General features: G+C 40.5%; 1 protein-coding gene across 1 annotated transcript in view; it reads right to left on the reverse strand.

Annotated features, from left to right (window-relative positions):
* The window catches only part of GARRE1 (granule associated Rac and RHOG effector 1), a 101,937-nt gene that overhangs the window by 40,524 nt on the left and 44,824 nt on the right, over positions 1–16,589 (reverse strand). Inside the window, exon 2 of the mRNA XM_059713869.1 lies at positions 15,047–16,363. Coding sequence (XP_059569852.1) covers positions 15,047–15,541 — 495 coding nt within the window. The 5' untranslated portion in view covers positions 15,542–16,363. The remainder of the gene's footprint in view (positions 1–15,046; positions 16,364–16,589) is intronic.

Here is a 16,589-nt window from a genome sequence, read left to right on the forward strand (position 1 = left end):
GCCTGGCCAGGCTACCCCTGCTGGGGCCTTACAGGTGAGCCAGGCCAGGCCCAGGAGGCAGGGGGTCTCTGTTCCCCCCCTCCAACTCCGGGCGAGGCAGCCACAAGTCTGCTGCTGTAAAGACACTTGTGCAGAGGATGGAAGGGATGGAAGCCCCACCTCCCTCCACACCATGCAGGCCTGGCCAAGCTCCCCTCAAGATCCCAGCTGGGGTAGTTAGAGGGGACTGTGCAGCAGGGGGGCTCCATTCCCTCCCCCCAATCTATCCACTGCTGACATCTGCCAGCTGGGGAGGTGGCAGGGTTGAGGAAAGGGGTGGTTTGGCAGCCTCCTGAAGCACCGCTGCCTGCTGGCCTGGGCCAACACAGGCAAGCTCTGAGCCCTTCCCCCCCCCCCCCAAAGGTGAATGCCTGTTGGGTTCAGTGGCCCCCTAATTCATGAGAAAATGACTTGCCTAAGTTAGCACAGTAGAGCAGTGACAGAGCAAGACAGAAAACTTCAGTCTCCAAATCCTAGCTAGAGCTCTATACATGCTGCTTAAAGGCCAAAATGTAGCTTACTGCCTTTCCTCTTGTATTTTAGCACTGACAGCAGTTTAAAGTCGACTGTTCACAATCTTTGTGGCTTTAGAAACACCTCCTCTAGCTCAAAAATGATGAATTTGCTGGCTTTAAGTCTTAGAGGACAGCAGACTATTTAAGAGCCTAAGATCAAAGTGCTGCTTTAACACTAGTGGCTCATATACTGTTTTTCCCCTCTGGATTGCTTTCCAATAGGTGTTATGATTTTGCTGATTAAAATGACTCTCCATGTAGTAGATTTTCAAGTAGACTTGGTCATCAGGACACCAAAATTAAAAGACAACATATACTAGTATAGATTATAAAGTATGCTCATATACTTGAAAGCTGACACATGACTTGTGTAACAAACCTGTCAGTATGAGTTTTAGCTAAAAACACAAGCCAATGTGCATCTAGTCTTGAACTCTTGACAGCAGTTTTTCTATAGTGTGTTCCCAATAATATCTCACTGCAAGGTATTCTGCCTCCCTTCCCTTCTCCAGTAAAAAGTGCTGCATCTCAAAGGTAGCAATATTAAACTAGCCTGATATGTTATTGAGAAGAACCTCATTAGCCAGGTACTTTTGGCTACAGGTGTATTAAACAGGCAAGTAAGGTGACTAGATGAATTAGATGCAACATTTTAATTGTTCAATAGGATTGTTGTTTGTGACAACAGAACTTCAGATTTATGTTAGCTTGTTCACTAACAAATGATTTACTAACTATACCAATATGCAACCTCAGAATGAAATTTTGTGAATGGGCACAAATATATTGTTTCAACAACTTTTTTTTTTTAAGAGGAAAGGATTAGCCATGTCACCTAAAAACAAACAGCAGCAGCACTACAGGTCTGAATAAAAATCTGGAAGGGCGTTGATTACTGAGGGCTACTCCAGATATTAAATTTAAAAAAAAATTATTTAGTCTTTCAGAACACATTCAAAATCTACAGAAAAGGAAAGAAAACCTACAGTTACCTTTCCAAGCTCTGCACCATCATTTACATAATAAAACATGTTGTACTGAATGATAAAGATGTGAACTACTTCGCTAGGCTTCAAGATGTTTTTAAAAACTACTCCCTTCCCTTTACCCAGACATAAAACTGAAATTACTGTTACAACTCTGGATACAATGAACTCAGCAGGTTACCCATCAGGACAAGATTTTGTATTTTATTTTTTTTAGCAGCAGTGGGTTGTTCTGACACATCTGAGTGATATTTTCAAGCATAACTGAAGAAAGTCTGCATATGGGGATGCCTTTTTTTCACCAAAATCCTTTAAGACAAGCAGCTAGCCACATTACTAAAACAAAACCCTCAAAACTCATCCAAACTGTCCCCATGCCCAGTTTCAATAGCACAAAATCAGCTTCTTGTTTCCCTAGTCCCCCCTTGCCGCCCCAATTCTTTTCTTTCTCTGTACTCTCTGAAGGCCCATTTTTACACAAGTTTGAGACAGAAACTGCTATGCCTATAAAGCAGGGGTATCCAACCTTTTTGAAAGTGGGCCAGATCTTGAGCTTTTTATCACCCAGTGGGCCGGCGAGCCATATTCAAAGACCTCACAGGAAGCGGTATCACATCAGGAAGTGATGTCACGTGACCTTTGACACCAATGAAGTTGCAGGAAGTGACAATGAAATGGGTCTGGAAATGTGGTTCAAAATCCAAAATAAAAACAATATAGAAGCAACAAAGAAATAATACTAAACACTTGACTAAAATGAACACTTTTACTTCTACTCACTTCTCAATGAATGAAAAAAGCATAATGCAGGCTTGCCCTGGGACACCTGGGAGTACAGCACCAGGTAGAGGAAGCTGTGGAGGAGCAGCCAGCTGTTGGCCTCCAGGAGCAGCAGTGAGGAGGAGGAGGAAGAGGAGGAGGAGAAGCAGCGCCTCAGGACACTGCCCGGCTCCACTGGGGACGAGGAGCCCAGTTTTCACACACGTCCACGCACGTGCAGCCCGTCTCCCTCCTCACCCCTGGCTCCCATAGAGGAAGAGAAGCAGGAGGAGGGCGTGTGACCTTGTGCTTCCTCCTCACGAGCGCACGCATGTGTATTGCACCCCTGCACAGGCTCTTCAGCATCCTGCCCAGGGATGCGGCCCCGCTGACAGCCGGGCAGCCACGTTTCGTGCTTGCGCGCTCACCCCCACACCGGACTGCACCGCCCTGCCCCACCCCTCCCCTGCTGATGTAGTGCAGACTGCCCCCAGCGCAGGGCTTAAAGGAGCCGCGTGATGGACATGGGGCACCTCGGCCCGGGCCCTGGGACGGGGGAGCTGAGAGAGGGGCCCTGCTTCCCCTGGGGAGAGGGTCAGCAGTCACCAGGCAGCCAACTGCCTCGTAGTCCATGGTCGCTGGTCACTTGCTGAGGGGCTGGGGAAGGGACAAGGGGTGGGAACGAAAGTAAACAGTGTTTACTTTTGTTTCCCCTTGCAGCACCTCGGGCCTCAGAAAATGGCTTGGCAGGCTGCATGTTGGACAAGCCAGCTATAAAGCATCTAGTCTGCACATTTACATAAAACCTCAACTGAGGGAAATTGCATTTGGCCTAAGAAACGAGATTTAACATTGAGTCGATATAGGTACTGTGTAGGATTCGATTTTGGATATCATTAATTTAGAAAGTACCCAATTTACAAATAAAAAGATCACCTTGGCCTGGACTCCAAGCCAAGGTGGATTCTTTCCTTTAGATGCATCACCAGCAGTAGCAGATTTTAATGATCAAAAGATAGCCTTTTCAAGGCTTCAACTCCACTAATCAGCTACTAGTTTGAATACCTACAAGCGCTTCCCATGCGATAGCATATTAACTATCTCAACCAAGGAAGTTTGACACAGTCAGCAAGACACTAAATCCTTACAGTGCCTTGCTTTGTTTTTGGGGGGTTTTTTGTTTTTTTTTTAAAGGACACTTATTTCTCATACTAGAAACTAATTAAATCATCCAGCCGGTATCACTTTTTATGTGGCTTTCAAGACACATCTTTTTTATGCCACTTCATGAAAGTTAAGTCGTCATAAGCAGGAAAAAAAAAAACCAGGTTTAGCTCAATGCTGAGTCCTGGATAAATATTCTTGAAATCTCTGGCACATTTTCATTAGACTTTCTTTTTATTGTCGAAGACAGGGGAATTCCACTTCAGCAGATCAGGTCAGATAGCTAACTCCCATGTTGGATCATTTCCTCTCTGGGTATTGTAACCAATCTTAAAAATTACAAGTTAGCGTGACCAAATCTGTAAAACTTCCCCTAAATTAGAAGTTTCTTCCATCTCATATCTGCGCAGCTTCATGAAGCTGATGTCCCAGCCAAGAAAGTTTAAGAACGGTTTATTCTTCCATGACTAAAGCCGGGGATCAAAGGAGATCCTAAACCTCAAAGATGCTGACAAAGGAAGAAGGGGCTGAGTAAGTGGCCAGATACTGCCCATGGGGTGCCAGAAAAGACTGACTGGCTGGCAAAATGACACCCAGGGAAAGCGATAAATGCTTTTAGCAAGACAGTATCTTCCTGCTGCAGATAGAACCAACAGTGCAGAGGGGCACTTAGCAAAAGGGGACAAGCAAAGTTTAATGTGTAAGACCCACCCAGGCATTGGTTCATCCTTTGTTCTCCATGCTTTTTACCACTGGGAAATGAGTAAATAATGTTTTGAAGAGTGTTCATAATTTGCTTTAATTGGCACTCTGAAACCTGGAGTGAAAGGGCTTACAGATAACAAAATGAGGTAACATGATTAATAACCAGGACTATTTACAAAAGATCCAGTAGTTCACCCACAGTGAGGGGAGGGGCACAAGACTATCAAAGGGATGCTCTCAAGAATAAGTGGAGCCCAAGATAGTTGATCTAGTCGTCCTGACAACATCCTATCCTAGAATTTCTCAACCAACCAAATGAGTACGAACAGTTGAAGTAAAAGTACATCTCTCTTTATCAAGCTAATTCTTATAAAAATGAAAACAGAAGGTGCTCCACCCCATCTTCCTTTCAGGATAGGTAAAGAGAAGAGTTCTTTATGAAATGGTAAGATATGAAGGCACCTATAGAACCAAGATAACAGAAGCTTTAGAGAAACCAGTTTGAAGAGATTTTTCTGTGAGAAGAGAAATTGCTCTGGGTACCAACTAATATCGTCTCATCTCTACCTTCTGACTAGTGATGAAGAACAGTAAAACAAAGACTTCTGCAGACAAAAACACTGTTTCCAGTGTTGATAAGTGCCCTACCAATAAGAACACCGATCCCACTTGGTAGACAAGTTATTCTTCCTGGTTTCAATATTATACAACGTTGAAATTAATATAATGTCACTGAGGCGCTTATGGACTTCATAGCTACTTAAACATCAGCATAAACCTTATGGAAAAAGGTGTACTTCTTAGACTTTTACATTAATATAGATAAATTTATGTTTTTAATACAATCTATTAAAATAAGAAATTCCACTGCACATATTTCCTCTCTTGGGGAACCAACAAACCCTGCGACAGGTGTTAGTCAAGTTGCTTAAAGCAGCATTTCTCAACCGATGAGCCACAACCCGAAAGTGGGTTACAAGGATATATGAAATGGTCACAAACGATTTAAAAATGGATTTTCCTTTCAAGGAGAAAAATGTGTGAAACCATGGCTTTTCCCTTGCAGGCTGGCAGAGCTCCAGCCTGTGAGGAGCTGTTTGGGCCTCCTGCCCCACACATTCACCACCTGCCCCACATGCTACGGGGCTAGGGCCTGGGGGTGGGAGGGCAGCAGATTAGGAGCAAGGGGCACTGGGTTGGGACTGGCCATTGGTGTCTACAAATGGGTCTTGGTACAAAAAAGGTTGAGAACCACTGGCTTAAAGCACAACTGGGAAGTACTCAAGACACTACAATAATGAGTTTGGTAAAAGAACACAGATAGAATCCAATATTTGCAGATTTGGAGCTACAGAACTGACTGCCTAGAATAACAGAAAAAGTGCTCACTTCCAAAGTCCCAGTCCTGAACTTTCATATTAAATAAAACGCATTAAGGTCAATTCATGTTTTGAAAAAGCAACCACATATATTTAAAAAATAATAATACAAGAGGAATATTCTAAATACTGCAGAAGAGATGTGGTTAATTAAAGTTCTATTAATATGAAGAAATACACAGAGAATACACAACAGAATGTTAATATTTCATCCTACCTACTGCATAGAAACCAATACTTTGGTGCATTTGATTAGCAAGAAAAGAGACTATGCAAAATAACTAAATTGCCCTTTCACTGTAAAAGAAAGACCTCACCTACTAAGATCTAGATATAAAATCATTTTAGGATAGGCTCCAACATGAAGCACGCTGGTTTTAAGCTGTGTATTGTTCTTTATTAAGAGATGTGTTTGTCTAAAATATGACCAAGACAGCTGATCCTGGTCTACACAGTCTAATACTGTGTGTAGCATAGTCTAATACCGTCTTGAGAAAAAAAAAAAAAAGTAAAGTATTGTAGTAACTATTTGTTACAGAAGTTCCTGCTTTAAAATGGGATTCAACAGAACTGAGTTGATTAGACATGGTTATCCAATATCAGACATGACTCCACAGCAGAAAAATCTATGGTGTGAGCTGCTTACATAAGGTCAGCTGCCCAGGGAACTGCAATTTCTAATCCAGCACTTTCCAACATGCCATAGATTTAGAGAAAGTCATGATGGTAGAAGCTAGATTATACACTTCCTTACGAAGAGAGAAGCATCTTACTTTACCCCAACCAACTCTGACATTCAGAACTGTAATCTCCCTTGTGTAAACTGGAAAAAGCACCTCCTCTACTTCTCTTTTGCAGTCGAAACCAACCAACTGGTTTTGTAAGCAACTTGAAGTTAGCTCCTAAATAGTTTTAATGTCAAAACTCCATTTAGTGAGCTTAAGATACCATGCCACAGCAACCTACAAGATAATGAAATGGCAATGACAGCTAAGCAGAATAGAAGAGACAATCATTTTTCTTTGGAAAAATGGAACTAAGCACATTTTATTTTGTTTTCTAAAGATCTTCTATCCCATTAAAGATTTTCCATATCTTCTACACTATTAATTTGGAATCTGTTTGCTGTGGGACTAATACAGTATTTTCTGATTCAGGCTAACTTGACTACATCATTGCTTGGATGGGTGTAACTGTAGAGAATGGGGAAAGAAAGCTTAACATTTTTTAGTTTAGATAACATGACTCAAAACCAGGTAACAAGCCTGGTAAAGTAAAGCCACTATTAGGAAGAGACAGGACAATGAGGGAAGCACATGGGCAAATATATATAGAGACCCCACATCAGTTCCTATTTACAGAAAAACTGATTTTGCGGGTTCCATTGTCTCAAGCATAATGTCATTTGTATTGTTCTATTGTAGCAGAAAGCCCCCTTTTCCTCTAATGTAGCAGAAAGCCCCTTTTTCCTCTTGCCTGCATTTGCTCTCCCCTCTTTGGATATGTTTCTCTTTTTCTACCTTTTCTTCCTTCCTCTCTCTTTCACTTTAAGATAAGGAATTGTATTTTAAAATGTGTATGTGTGCATTTTATATCTCCCCTTGTAGTTTGGTATTTTTATCTATTTGTGTGCCATGGCATTTGTAGCTTATATTTTATACTCCTCACCTTTCAACTTTCAACTAAATGTGTTTTAGTAAGTTATTCATTGTAACATTGTTAACAAAGACAGGAATCAAACTGCCCTTCCCTGTATCAGGCTGGCCTCTGAAAGAGTGAGTGAATCAGTGATTGAATGTGTAACATGGAAGCAGGCAGCAATTATCACCTGGAAGCTGAACTCAATAGAAGACAGTGTAACAACCGGGAAATCTCTATACCTCACTGATCAAGGGCTAGAAGCCCCGGACTGACTTAATCAACACCAGAGACCAACTTTTGGGCTGAATATCTCCAGATCGACCAATCCCAGAGCCCTATTCTAAATTCATCAACGGACTCCCAAACCTGCACGTACATGCGGACGACCCCTGGGGCTGACAGATGCTGTCCAGTAGCCACCGAGGGGGGGGAAGTCCCACGAGGGTCAATGACCCCTGGATTGGGCAAACCAGAAAACTGGGGAGTCACCAAAGTCTGCCAAGGACAGATAAAAGGCAGTGAAAAGTGACCCTCAGTGGCGCCCTCTTGATCTCCAACTCGACCAGACCTGTCCAGCCAGAAGGACCAGCCGGCGACCCCCTTCTGGAAGATAACACCACACTGAAAGAAGCCTCAACGAGACTCCAGCGCTTGTAGGATAGGTATACCTGACTCTGTAGCCTGCTACTGTGTGTGTGTGTGTGTGTGTGTGTGTGTGTGTGTGTGTGTGTGTGTGTGTGTGTGTGTGCGCGCGCGCATGTGGACCAGCCCCAAGGTTTATGATTACAGTGTTTCAATCCGCCTAATAAACTAGAATTTTAAGGATCCCGAGTTGGACATTTGTAACTGTTCAACATTATCGCTATTATAAAAATAATCATGTATATTCCTCATTCATTTTTATAGTGAACTACATTGCCTTGGAACAGATTCCACTCATTTCGTCTGAAATGCTCAGTACTAGCGACTCCTAGATCACTGCATCTGTCTTCTTGCCTGGATTCCTTAAACAGGAGGGCTACTGCTTTGGGAAAGTATAGAGATGATTCAATAAACTCACCTCCCCTGCCCCCCTGCATAAAACTGTAGTCTTATTTCAGTATAGGGACCCAGAAAAAAATAGCAACAAGAAGGTACACTAATACTCTGAGATTTTTATAATATAGAAGGCAGCTGTTATCTTGTTCTCTGAATCATTCCTTGTTACTGGTGTTTGATATTGTTGTCCATTTTGGTCAACCACTCTCAACAGAGCAGACTAGTCATCCTAGTAGGGGCTGAAAACATTGGTATGCAGTTCAGGATTTGCAGCCATCTGCACTTATTAGAATCAAACATATTGTAGCACTTGTTATAATGAGCACCTACAAACAGTTTTAAGATCCTGTATCTTATGAACTGGAAAGAGTAGATTCAAATGCTTTATGCTGCTGGAGTACCTAAAACTGTGAATCTCAACCAGAGTGCCCTGAAATCCATTCAAAGGGTGCCACACTTAGGTTTGCAAACATGATTCACAAGATACACTTAGAGATTTCAAACAGGAATCCATAGTTGTGTTTTTTCTGAGTTCATTGCAACTAAAACATTGTTCTGTTGTTTTTCTGTAGTCAACAAGAGTGAAAACTAAGAGTTGTCATTTTATGAGGAGTGCTGTGAGTCTATCCAGAGGTGCCTCGAGTCCAAAACAGTCGAGAACTACTGGCCTAAAGGAAAGGTGCTCTGACACTGGAGTAATATCTTGGAATTATGAAGTTAAAAAGCAAAGATATCTAAGGCTGCTGGTTGTAGCCCTGTTGGTCTAAGGACATAGGCAGACAAGGTTCTTTGGGCAAGTGTAATATCTTTTCTTAGACCAACTAAATCACTGGAAAAATGGTTCTTTCCAAGCTTTCAGCACAAGCACCCTTCTTCAGGCATAGAGAGAGTCTGCTGTTGTTTTGAGTTCTCCTGGATGGAATAGAAGCTAATGTGCAAAATGCAGGTCTGTGGAAATGCAAATACATGGCAAGGAGGATCAGAGGCTGTGTCAGACAATAGGTGTGAGACAGGTAGTTGGGGGGGACGGGGTGGGAAGACAGGGGCATGTTGACCTGGTGATAGAATGTAGCTGGTAAAATGTAGAGAGGTTACCTGGGGTTATCGGATGGCAGGCAGGTTATAATGTGCCATAAATCCAATGTCTATATTTAGTCCATGATTTTTTGTATCCAGTAGGTTTATGAAGTGAAGTTGGTAGGTTCATCTCCGAAAGGAGTTTTGCAAATTTCCTTTAATAGTTAGAACTGAGCGATTGGAGACAGGGTGGCTGTCTTGTGAGATACAAGATATCTAAGTGTTTGTCACTAGCTTAGCTACTAAACACTGAAAGGATAATAATACTCCTACAGTGAATGGTACTTACTGAACAATGTTGACGTGAAAACAAGCTATTTCCTCACATTAAAAATAGTAGGTTTTCATTTCTGTTAGGCCCATTCAGTGCTTTGAGATGCATCAATTTCCAGGGCGACATTCGCCATTCAGACCTCACCCTTTCCTACTGTTATCTTTATGAGAGTTGTACAATAGGACATGCCATACTGAATTATTTGCACTGAGAAACATTACATGAATGTGATTGTTAAGCAATAATTTTGTGAAGATTCCCAGACATGGAATTTTCAAGACAGATTCTGTAAAGTGCAAACTACTTGGCAGACACACTGATGCCAGTTTGCAACATAGCAAAATATGGCAGATAAGTCATATAACCTTTCAGTGAACACTGGCCTTAAGTTCTCTTGGAGCTCCAAATTCTATTTTTACACAAAGACAGGTTTAACTTTTCACTTATTTTTTAAGTTCTTTACTGTAGCTGAAGACCTGGCTCCTAGCTATTTTTATATTTTCCTTTCCTCAGCAGGTTTGTTAATGATTTTGGGGGTGGTCAACCTGCACACAGGCTTTTTGCCCATTTGCAAGGCCAGATGGAACCAGCTAATACAATTACAGAAACAGATAATACTTACTGCTGGACAAGAGCATACAATAATAATACCCTCTCCCAAAAACATTTTTGGAAGGTAAACACAACAATGTTCACTTTCATGGCATGCTGGTACCTCCCATGCAATGCAAGCAGTTTAAGGGAGTTTGTATGACCCCAAAGTAGAAATCAGTGGGAAGACATTAGTCTGCTCTTACATAATGGAGGATTACCGTCTTTCGTTTAGATATACACATGATTTAGACTCCGTTTAAAGTTATGAGTGTTTAGTGTCTCACATCTGAAAGCCAATATGAACGCGCACATTCATGTTAATGATCAAAGATGCAGTAGAAAACACAGCAAGATAGTTTTAGCATGCTATTGACAGCTATTACAAATGTTAATTGTTCCTTAATCATTTCTTCTAATTTAGGAGTTAGGACTGCTTGCCGACTTTAAAATAGCTAGTAGTCATCATGTTAATTCTGAAGTATATTGTAGAGAACTGGGGCTCCGGCAACTTGAAAAGGAAAACCAGTAACAACCAGGCAAGTCACAGCATTTGTACTGCTGGCAACAGTTTCTCATCTGGATAAAGCCAGGAGTAAACTACCTGCAAATCACGGAAGATGATTGACTTCATATTTATTTACACACTAGGTGAAAATGCATCTTTTCATATTCAAATAAATAAATGCTGAGCAGAAGTTTTATTCAGAAAGACTTTTTGTTCTCGGAACCCTTTAATTGTACACAAAATCTTAAGTGTTTTAATGTACAGAAAGAGAAAATAATTCCCAATACATTTCCATGTTGCAGCTCAATTTCAAACCTAATTATTTTATGCCTCAAGTCCCGTTTCCCCCTTGTTTATGGCCAAGGTGAACATATGGTTCCTGCTATCACCAGAAGTAATAATGCAACACACCAGATCCCTGTAGTGAGAGTGAGATTTACATTCAATATTCCAGCAGCACGTATTATTCAACTTCAGGTTAATCTGTGTGTTTTCCCTTGTTTCATTACTATACTAGTTGATTATACTATATTATACTAGTTGATCTCCATGAAGATCCAGCTTTTAGTATTCTTTATTTTTAAAATCAGTCAAGTGAAGTACAATTTCACTGCACTGTCCCATAGTACTAGGGTTCAAGAGCAAAAATGGAAACTTAAAATAATTTAAAGATGCATAGTAATTTGCCTGAACTTACTTCCTCTTTCAAAAAAATCTGTTCCTCACCAACATAGGCACAAGACTCCTCAAAATTCTGGTTTAATTGTTTGAAGAGGGGAGGGGTTCAATATTTGCAATTATGCAACTTAAAAAAAAAAACGTATCCGAGGTCAAATTAGCCAAAACTAATTCCAAATCCGAAAGTCTGGAACCATAAGTGGCCCTACTGCCAGGAAAAATCCTCCACCCGCACCTGGGCCTTCAGATGTTTCTAAAACCTTTGGCAGGCATCCTACTTGCAGGCCCAAGCCCGGAGGCTCAGGGTTCAGATGCCCCTGAGATTTGCTTGTCCTTAGCCATCAGGCCCTCAGATCAAGCAAGGGAGAAACTGAAACAACTAAGGAAGCTTGACAAGTCTTGCATGCTCAGTTCAAGCATGGTGTCTCGCCAGTAAGCCACCCAGAAGAAGTTACCCTTTCACATACTGAGGGTTACTCAATCTGAGTGAACAATCTGTGTTCTGCCAAAAATAACTTGTGATAGTGGGAGCAGCAATGACTACTGTAGTTAAGGTTGCATAACTGTTTTCATTATAACCCAAATCAGTCAATATTAATCAGGAGTTGAAAAAGCTCTCCAACATCAACTGAGTCTAAGTCTATTACACCATATAAAGAGCGCACCATGCCCTCACTGAGTCTTCCTCCCTAAACTGCATTCAATTTACACTGCCACACCTTCATTCTCTCTTCAAAACAAATCCTCCTCTACTCCCAATGAAAATTAATCAGTTCACAGTTCTTATATTCCGGGTTTTCCCAAAAAATATTAAGTCCAAGCTGTTTTCTCACATTTTTCTGTGTTCTCCCAAAACATATAAAATGCTGAACCAGTTCAGCCATTAGCTGTAGCTGTGTAGGTCTGTGAGCATCCCAGTGAAAATTAGTTTAAACTTAACCAAGTTGTGAGCTGTTAAAAATAGTGCATCTTTGCATGTCTTCTCATAAACTTGTTGAGCAGTGAAGTTAATGAAGGCAACAGCTAATTTAGCAGCTTTGAGAAAAGTATGCGCAGATGCACGTGGGTTGAGGCAGACTTGGTAAAATACAAAGAGCTTACAAAGAGAGTTGTTGTGCCTCATACAAAGTGACCACTGATGAGGACAGAGCCCTGCTTCAACATACCTCAAAGAAATGCAAAACTCTAGAACTCTTGGTTCAGAGATAATACCTTTTATAAAAGGTTTTGCATTTATTTTTAAATCAGACCAGCACAGCTACCAAATACATCCACTCAATATACCTCAGAAACTCTCCAGAAACCAAAGCATATTATCACCACTTCTGAGACCAACCCAGGGCACTGGTAGAAATCAACAGCTGTCCACTTCCTATTGCTCATCTCAGAAATAAGGCAGTGTAGCCAGTTTAGCGTGGTCCTAAGCATGCACAAGAAGCACACCTAAGATAGCCTGAAAGCAGCTCTGAACAAGAGCAATGGGACAGGGCATGATTCTCACTAACACCCATGAGCTCATCATGGAGGCAGTCAGTCTAGATGTGTCCTAAAATCTGAGAAAGCAATTTCCCCTTGCAGACCTCTGGAAGTACTGTATCTGGAGAAGGGTACTCAGATACCATCTGGAAGGTAAGTTAAGAGTTGCATTCTTACAAACTTGAAAGCACTGTGATCTTACAAGAAATTGGCAACAGCATGCTCAGCTTTTGTAATCATTCTGCGTATCTACTACGAGTCTTTAATTACATGAGCACATTTTCTCTCTAAAAACCAGAAACTAAATAGATTTGTGTACAACTTTACACTGATAGAAGTGTGTTCTACCATATTCAGCAGAAAAAGCAAATTCTTTTGGCATAATGCACCACAGCAAATCTGTTGGCATAATGCACCAAATTATTCAACTAAACTTTATACTCAACTGCTTCAACCTCTGACACACCTAGAAAAGGCAGTGTTGCTTCTAGAAACAAAGGTGTGTAACATATTGGCACTAAGAAAACAATAATGAGCCTGAGGCCTTAATAATGTAGACTAGAGGAAAAAAAACAGAGCTCAAAGGAGGTCGCTATGTGCAACATCATACACAAGGCAGGATCTTCTCTGGCTAAACCATCGCAGTCAATTTGTCCACAGTAGTCAATAACTACAGTGAAATTAATACAAATATAAAATAAAAGCATCCCTTAGGATGCTTCAGATTCCTATCAGAGGGTTACAAAACTTCGTACAGCATATTCTATTTCTTAATAAAATGTAATTATGGAATAGAAAATGTATTAAAATGTGTATGCACAGTGAGTGTATTAAGGTTGTGCATGCCACATTTGTTTCAATTCCTGTATTTCTGAATTCTGGCTGATACAGATCTACTACTGACATTTTCTAACTGGAACGTGCATCAAAATGATAACGTATTGGTTTGTAACACAAACATTACCTGAGCACCAGTTGTTTTTTTAATTAAGGTGCTACTTCAAATACTGCAATTGGTCTCATTTATTAGAGCACACACTGCTAAATTTAAATCATGGATACAATGGTCAACTTGATGGAGAACAAAGTGGCAATGCCCAGAAAACATTCCTGAAGTTAACTTGTATTGTCCTTAGATTAGTATATGTGCACATTATAATTTACAGCACATTAAATACAACAGATCTCTTTGATACTTTTATGAGTTTTCCAATGCAATAAAAGCAACAGTAAACTACAGTTTAACTTAAATAGTATTGTTTTACAGAGCATGTCATTGGAGATATTTGATACACAGGAAATTTTTTTAAATAAAATTCATTTATTGAAGTTTGGTTTGAAAATAGAAAACACATTTGCATAATCAACTGCATTTTTCTGTATTTTCTTAGTTTGCATATGATTCCATCCATTAAAAATGCTAGATAGAAATCCTCTTTTGAAAACATTAATTTTACTTTGATGAAACGAGACCGCTTTCTGGGGGCCAGCTGAGGGTTCCCGGAATACTGGGAAGGTTTATTTTGGGGGGGGGGGGGGGTGTACTGGCTGGCTGAGTTCCTTTTTGAATTATCTTCAGGCTGCTGGGATTTTGTTGCTGTGCTAGTTACATTTTAAGATACTTAGAACCTTGCCCTAGTCATCTTTACTTTTCAATCTGATATAAATAAAACAACAATGCATGTCACCTTCAACAAGCAACAAACATAAAAGGTGGCACAGCTTGCTGTGAATAGTTAAAACAAATGTTATTCTTAATGGAACAGTGATCCTGAGATCACTAAATCAAGCAAAAATATATTATTTTTAATAAATGCATGAAACATTGCCTAATTTATGATATAAGAAATAACAGAAAAAGACAAAACTGATTTTCTAGATTACGGTATCTTAACTTCCATTCAAATTCTTTTTAAAGCTAACTGTTGGTACAAGAGAAAAACGTCAAAAGATGCCTTTTAACATACTCCAAAATTAAGCACTGCAAACAGACTTAAATCACTTTGTCCTCTGAAACTTTAAATGAACACTATACCTATACATATCTCCACACACGCACACTCCCTTTCTTGGTGTGGGAAGTACTCCCCACCAAAAAAAACATATGCCGAAGGTAGAGTCTTAAGTGCAGTGCAGATCTCACAAAAAATAAGCATAAGTAAAAGGATGAGAGGGAACTTCACCACATGCAAAACATATCACCTGTGGGAACATACCTCAATGTCCTGTAGGCTGAATTCTTTCTGATCTTTGAAGTTTGCAGCTCCAGCGCTCAGTTCCATCAGCATTTTTGCTATTTCTGGTTTTATTGCTGCTGTGAGTCGACTTGCTGCTTCCATGACATGTTCCTGCACGTCTTTCAGTTGCATAGCTGCCTTAGAATAATGCGAGTTCCTAAATACGCTGCTGAAAAGGTCTGTAAGGAAAGTGCTCGCACGGCAAAACACATTGAGTGCATCCAGATACTTGGAGATTCCCTGCTGGATGTCTGCAATTGGAGTAGTATGGGACACAGGATGGTTGCAGCTGCCTGCAGCAGCTGAGGGGACCAAAGGGGATGCTGGGGTAGTAGATGCCAGCGGTGCGCTCAGGGTCCTGCCTAGCTCAGGCATTTGATACTGCTGGTGTTGCTGCACTTTTTGCTTGGACCCGCCAAGCAAAAAGCGCCGCTTATAGTCCATTTTACTTTCCTGTGCACTACAGCAATACATAAGTGAGTAGTTGTCCAAAAAACTCTTGGATTAACAACCTGTTGTCAGATTTCTTCCTCAAAAACGTAGTTACGTGTAGTAATAGTGGAGGACTGCGTATGCAGGTTTCATAAAAGGCATTTCAAAAAGGGAAGCGTCTGTATAATCTGTATCAGCAGTGAAAAAGGCAGCAGATTTGCTGACTTAGTATTTTCAATGTTCAGTGCAGCCCTGCTGCAGTTACAAACTGTCCTCAAAAAGCAAGCTGAAGAATCTCAGAAACGCTGTCTCTGGGTTGGTATTCTCCTCTACACACTAGATGCAACTAAGGAACAGAAAAAGATTTCTCTCTTACAATTTCTTTGACAGCATGTTGTTGAGACCTGATGTTAAAGTTTATAAAAGTTATTTTTGTCAACGTAAATCATCTTTTGCTAGTAATACCAAGAAAGAAGTGGAACAAAACCACTGATCAACAGCGATTATAAAAGCAGTGCAGAGGCTCTTCCCTTGAAAAAGCAAGACCTATGTCAGCAGATCAAATATCTTCAAGGTATCGTCTGGACAGATCCAGTCTGTCAAATCGGTTTACTTGTAGTGTCTCTTCGTAATACTGAAAGGTTAAAAAAAAATCTGTCTTGTTTTCTGAAGACTTTGCAAGGACAAGTTATTAAAAATTAAAGTGTTTATTATTGCAAGCCTTTGCCTCCCTTCCTTCTGTTTGTTGAGGTAGTTGTTTCTGTTGTAACCTTAATAAGTGGTGCTTCCAGATTGAGTTTGCCCTCAATTGTAAAGCCTGAACAAGAATGCACAAATGTATTTGTAAGGCCTCTAGGTCATTTCCTGTCAGGAAAAAAAAATAAAGTTAGAAAGGTTAGGAAACAATGAGCAGTTTTGTTAAGATTTTAACTCCTGCTGCATCCTGGTATATTTTTCTCTGGGGAAGCTGTCAACAATATCTCTGATCAAAAAGGAGAGGGATTTACATTTTTTTAAAGACAGGTTACAATTTAATACAATCAAATTAATAGATTCAGGAGTATTGCATATTCTCTCATAACAGTTCTCA

Source organism: Alligator mississippiensis, chromosome 10 (genome assembly GCF_030867095.1).
Source record: "Alligator mississippiensis isolate rAllMis1 chromosome 10, rAllMis1, whole genome shotgun sequence".
Lineage (NCBI taxonomy): Eukaryota > Metazoa > Chordata > Crocodylia > Alligatoridae > Alligator > Alligator mississippiensis.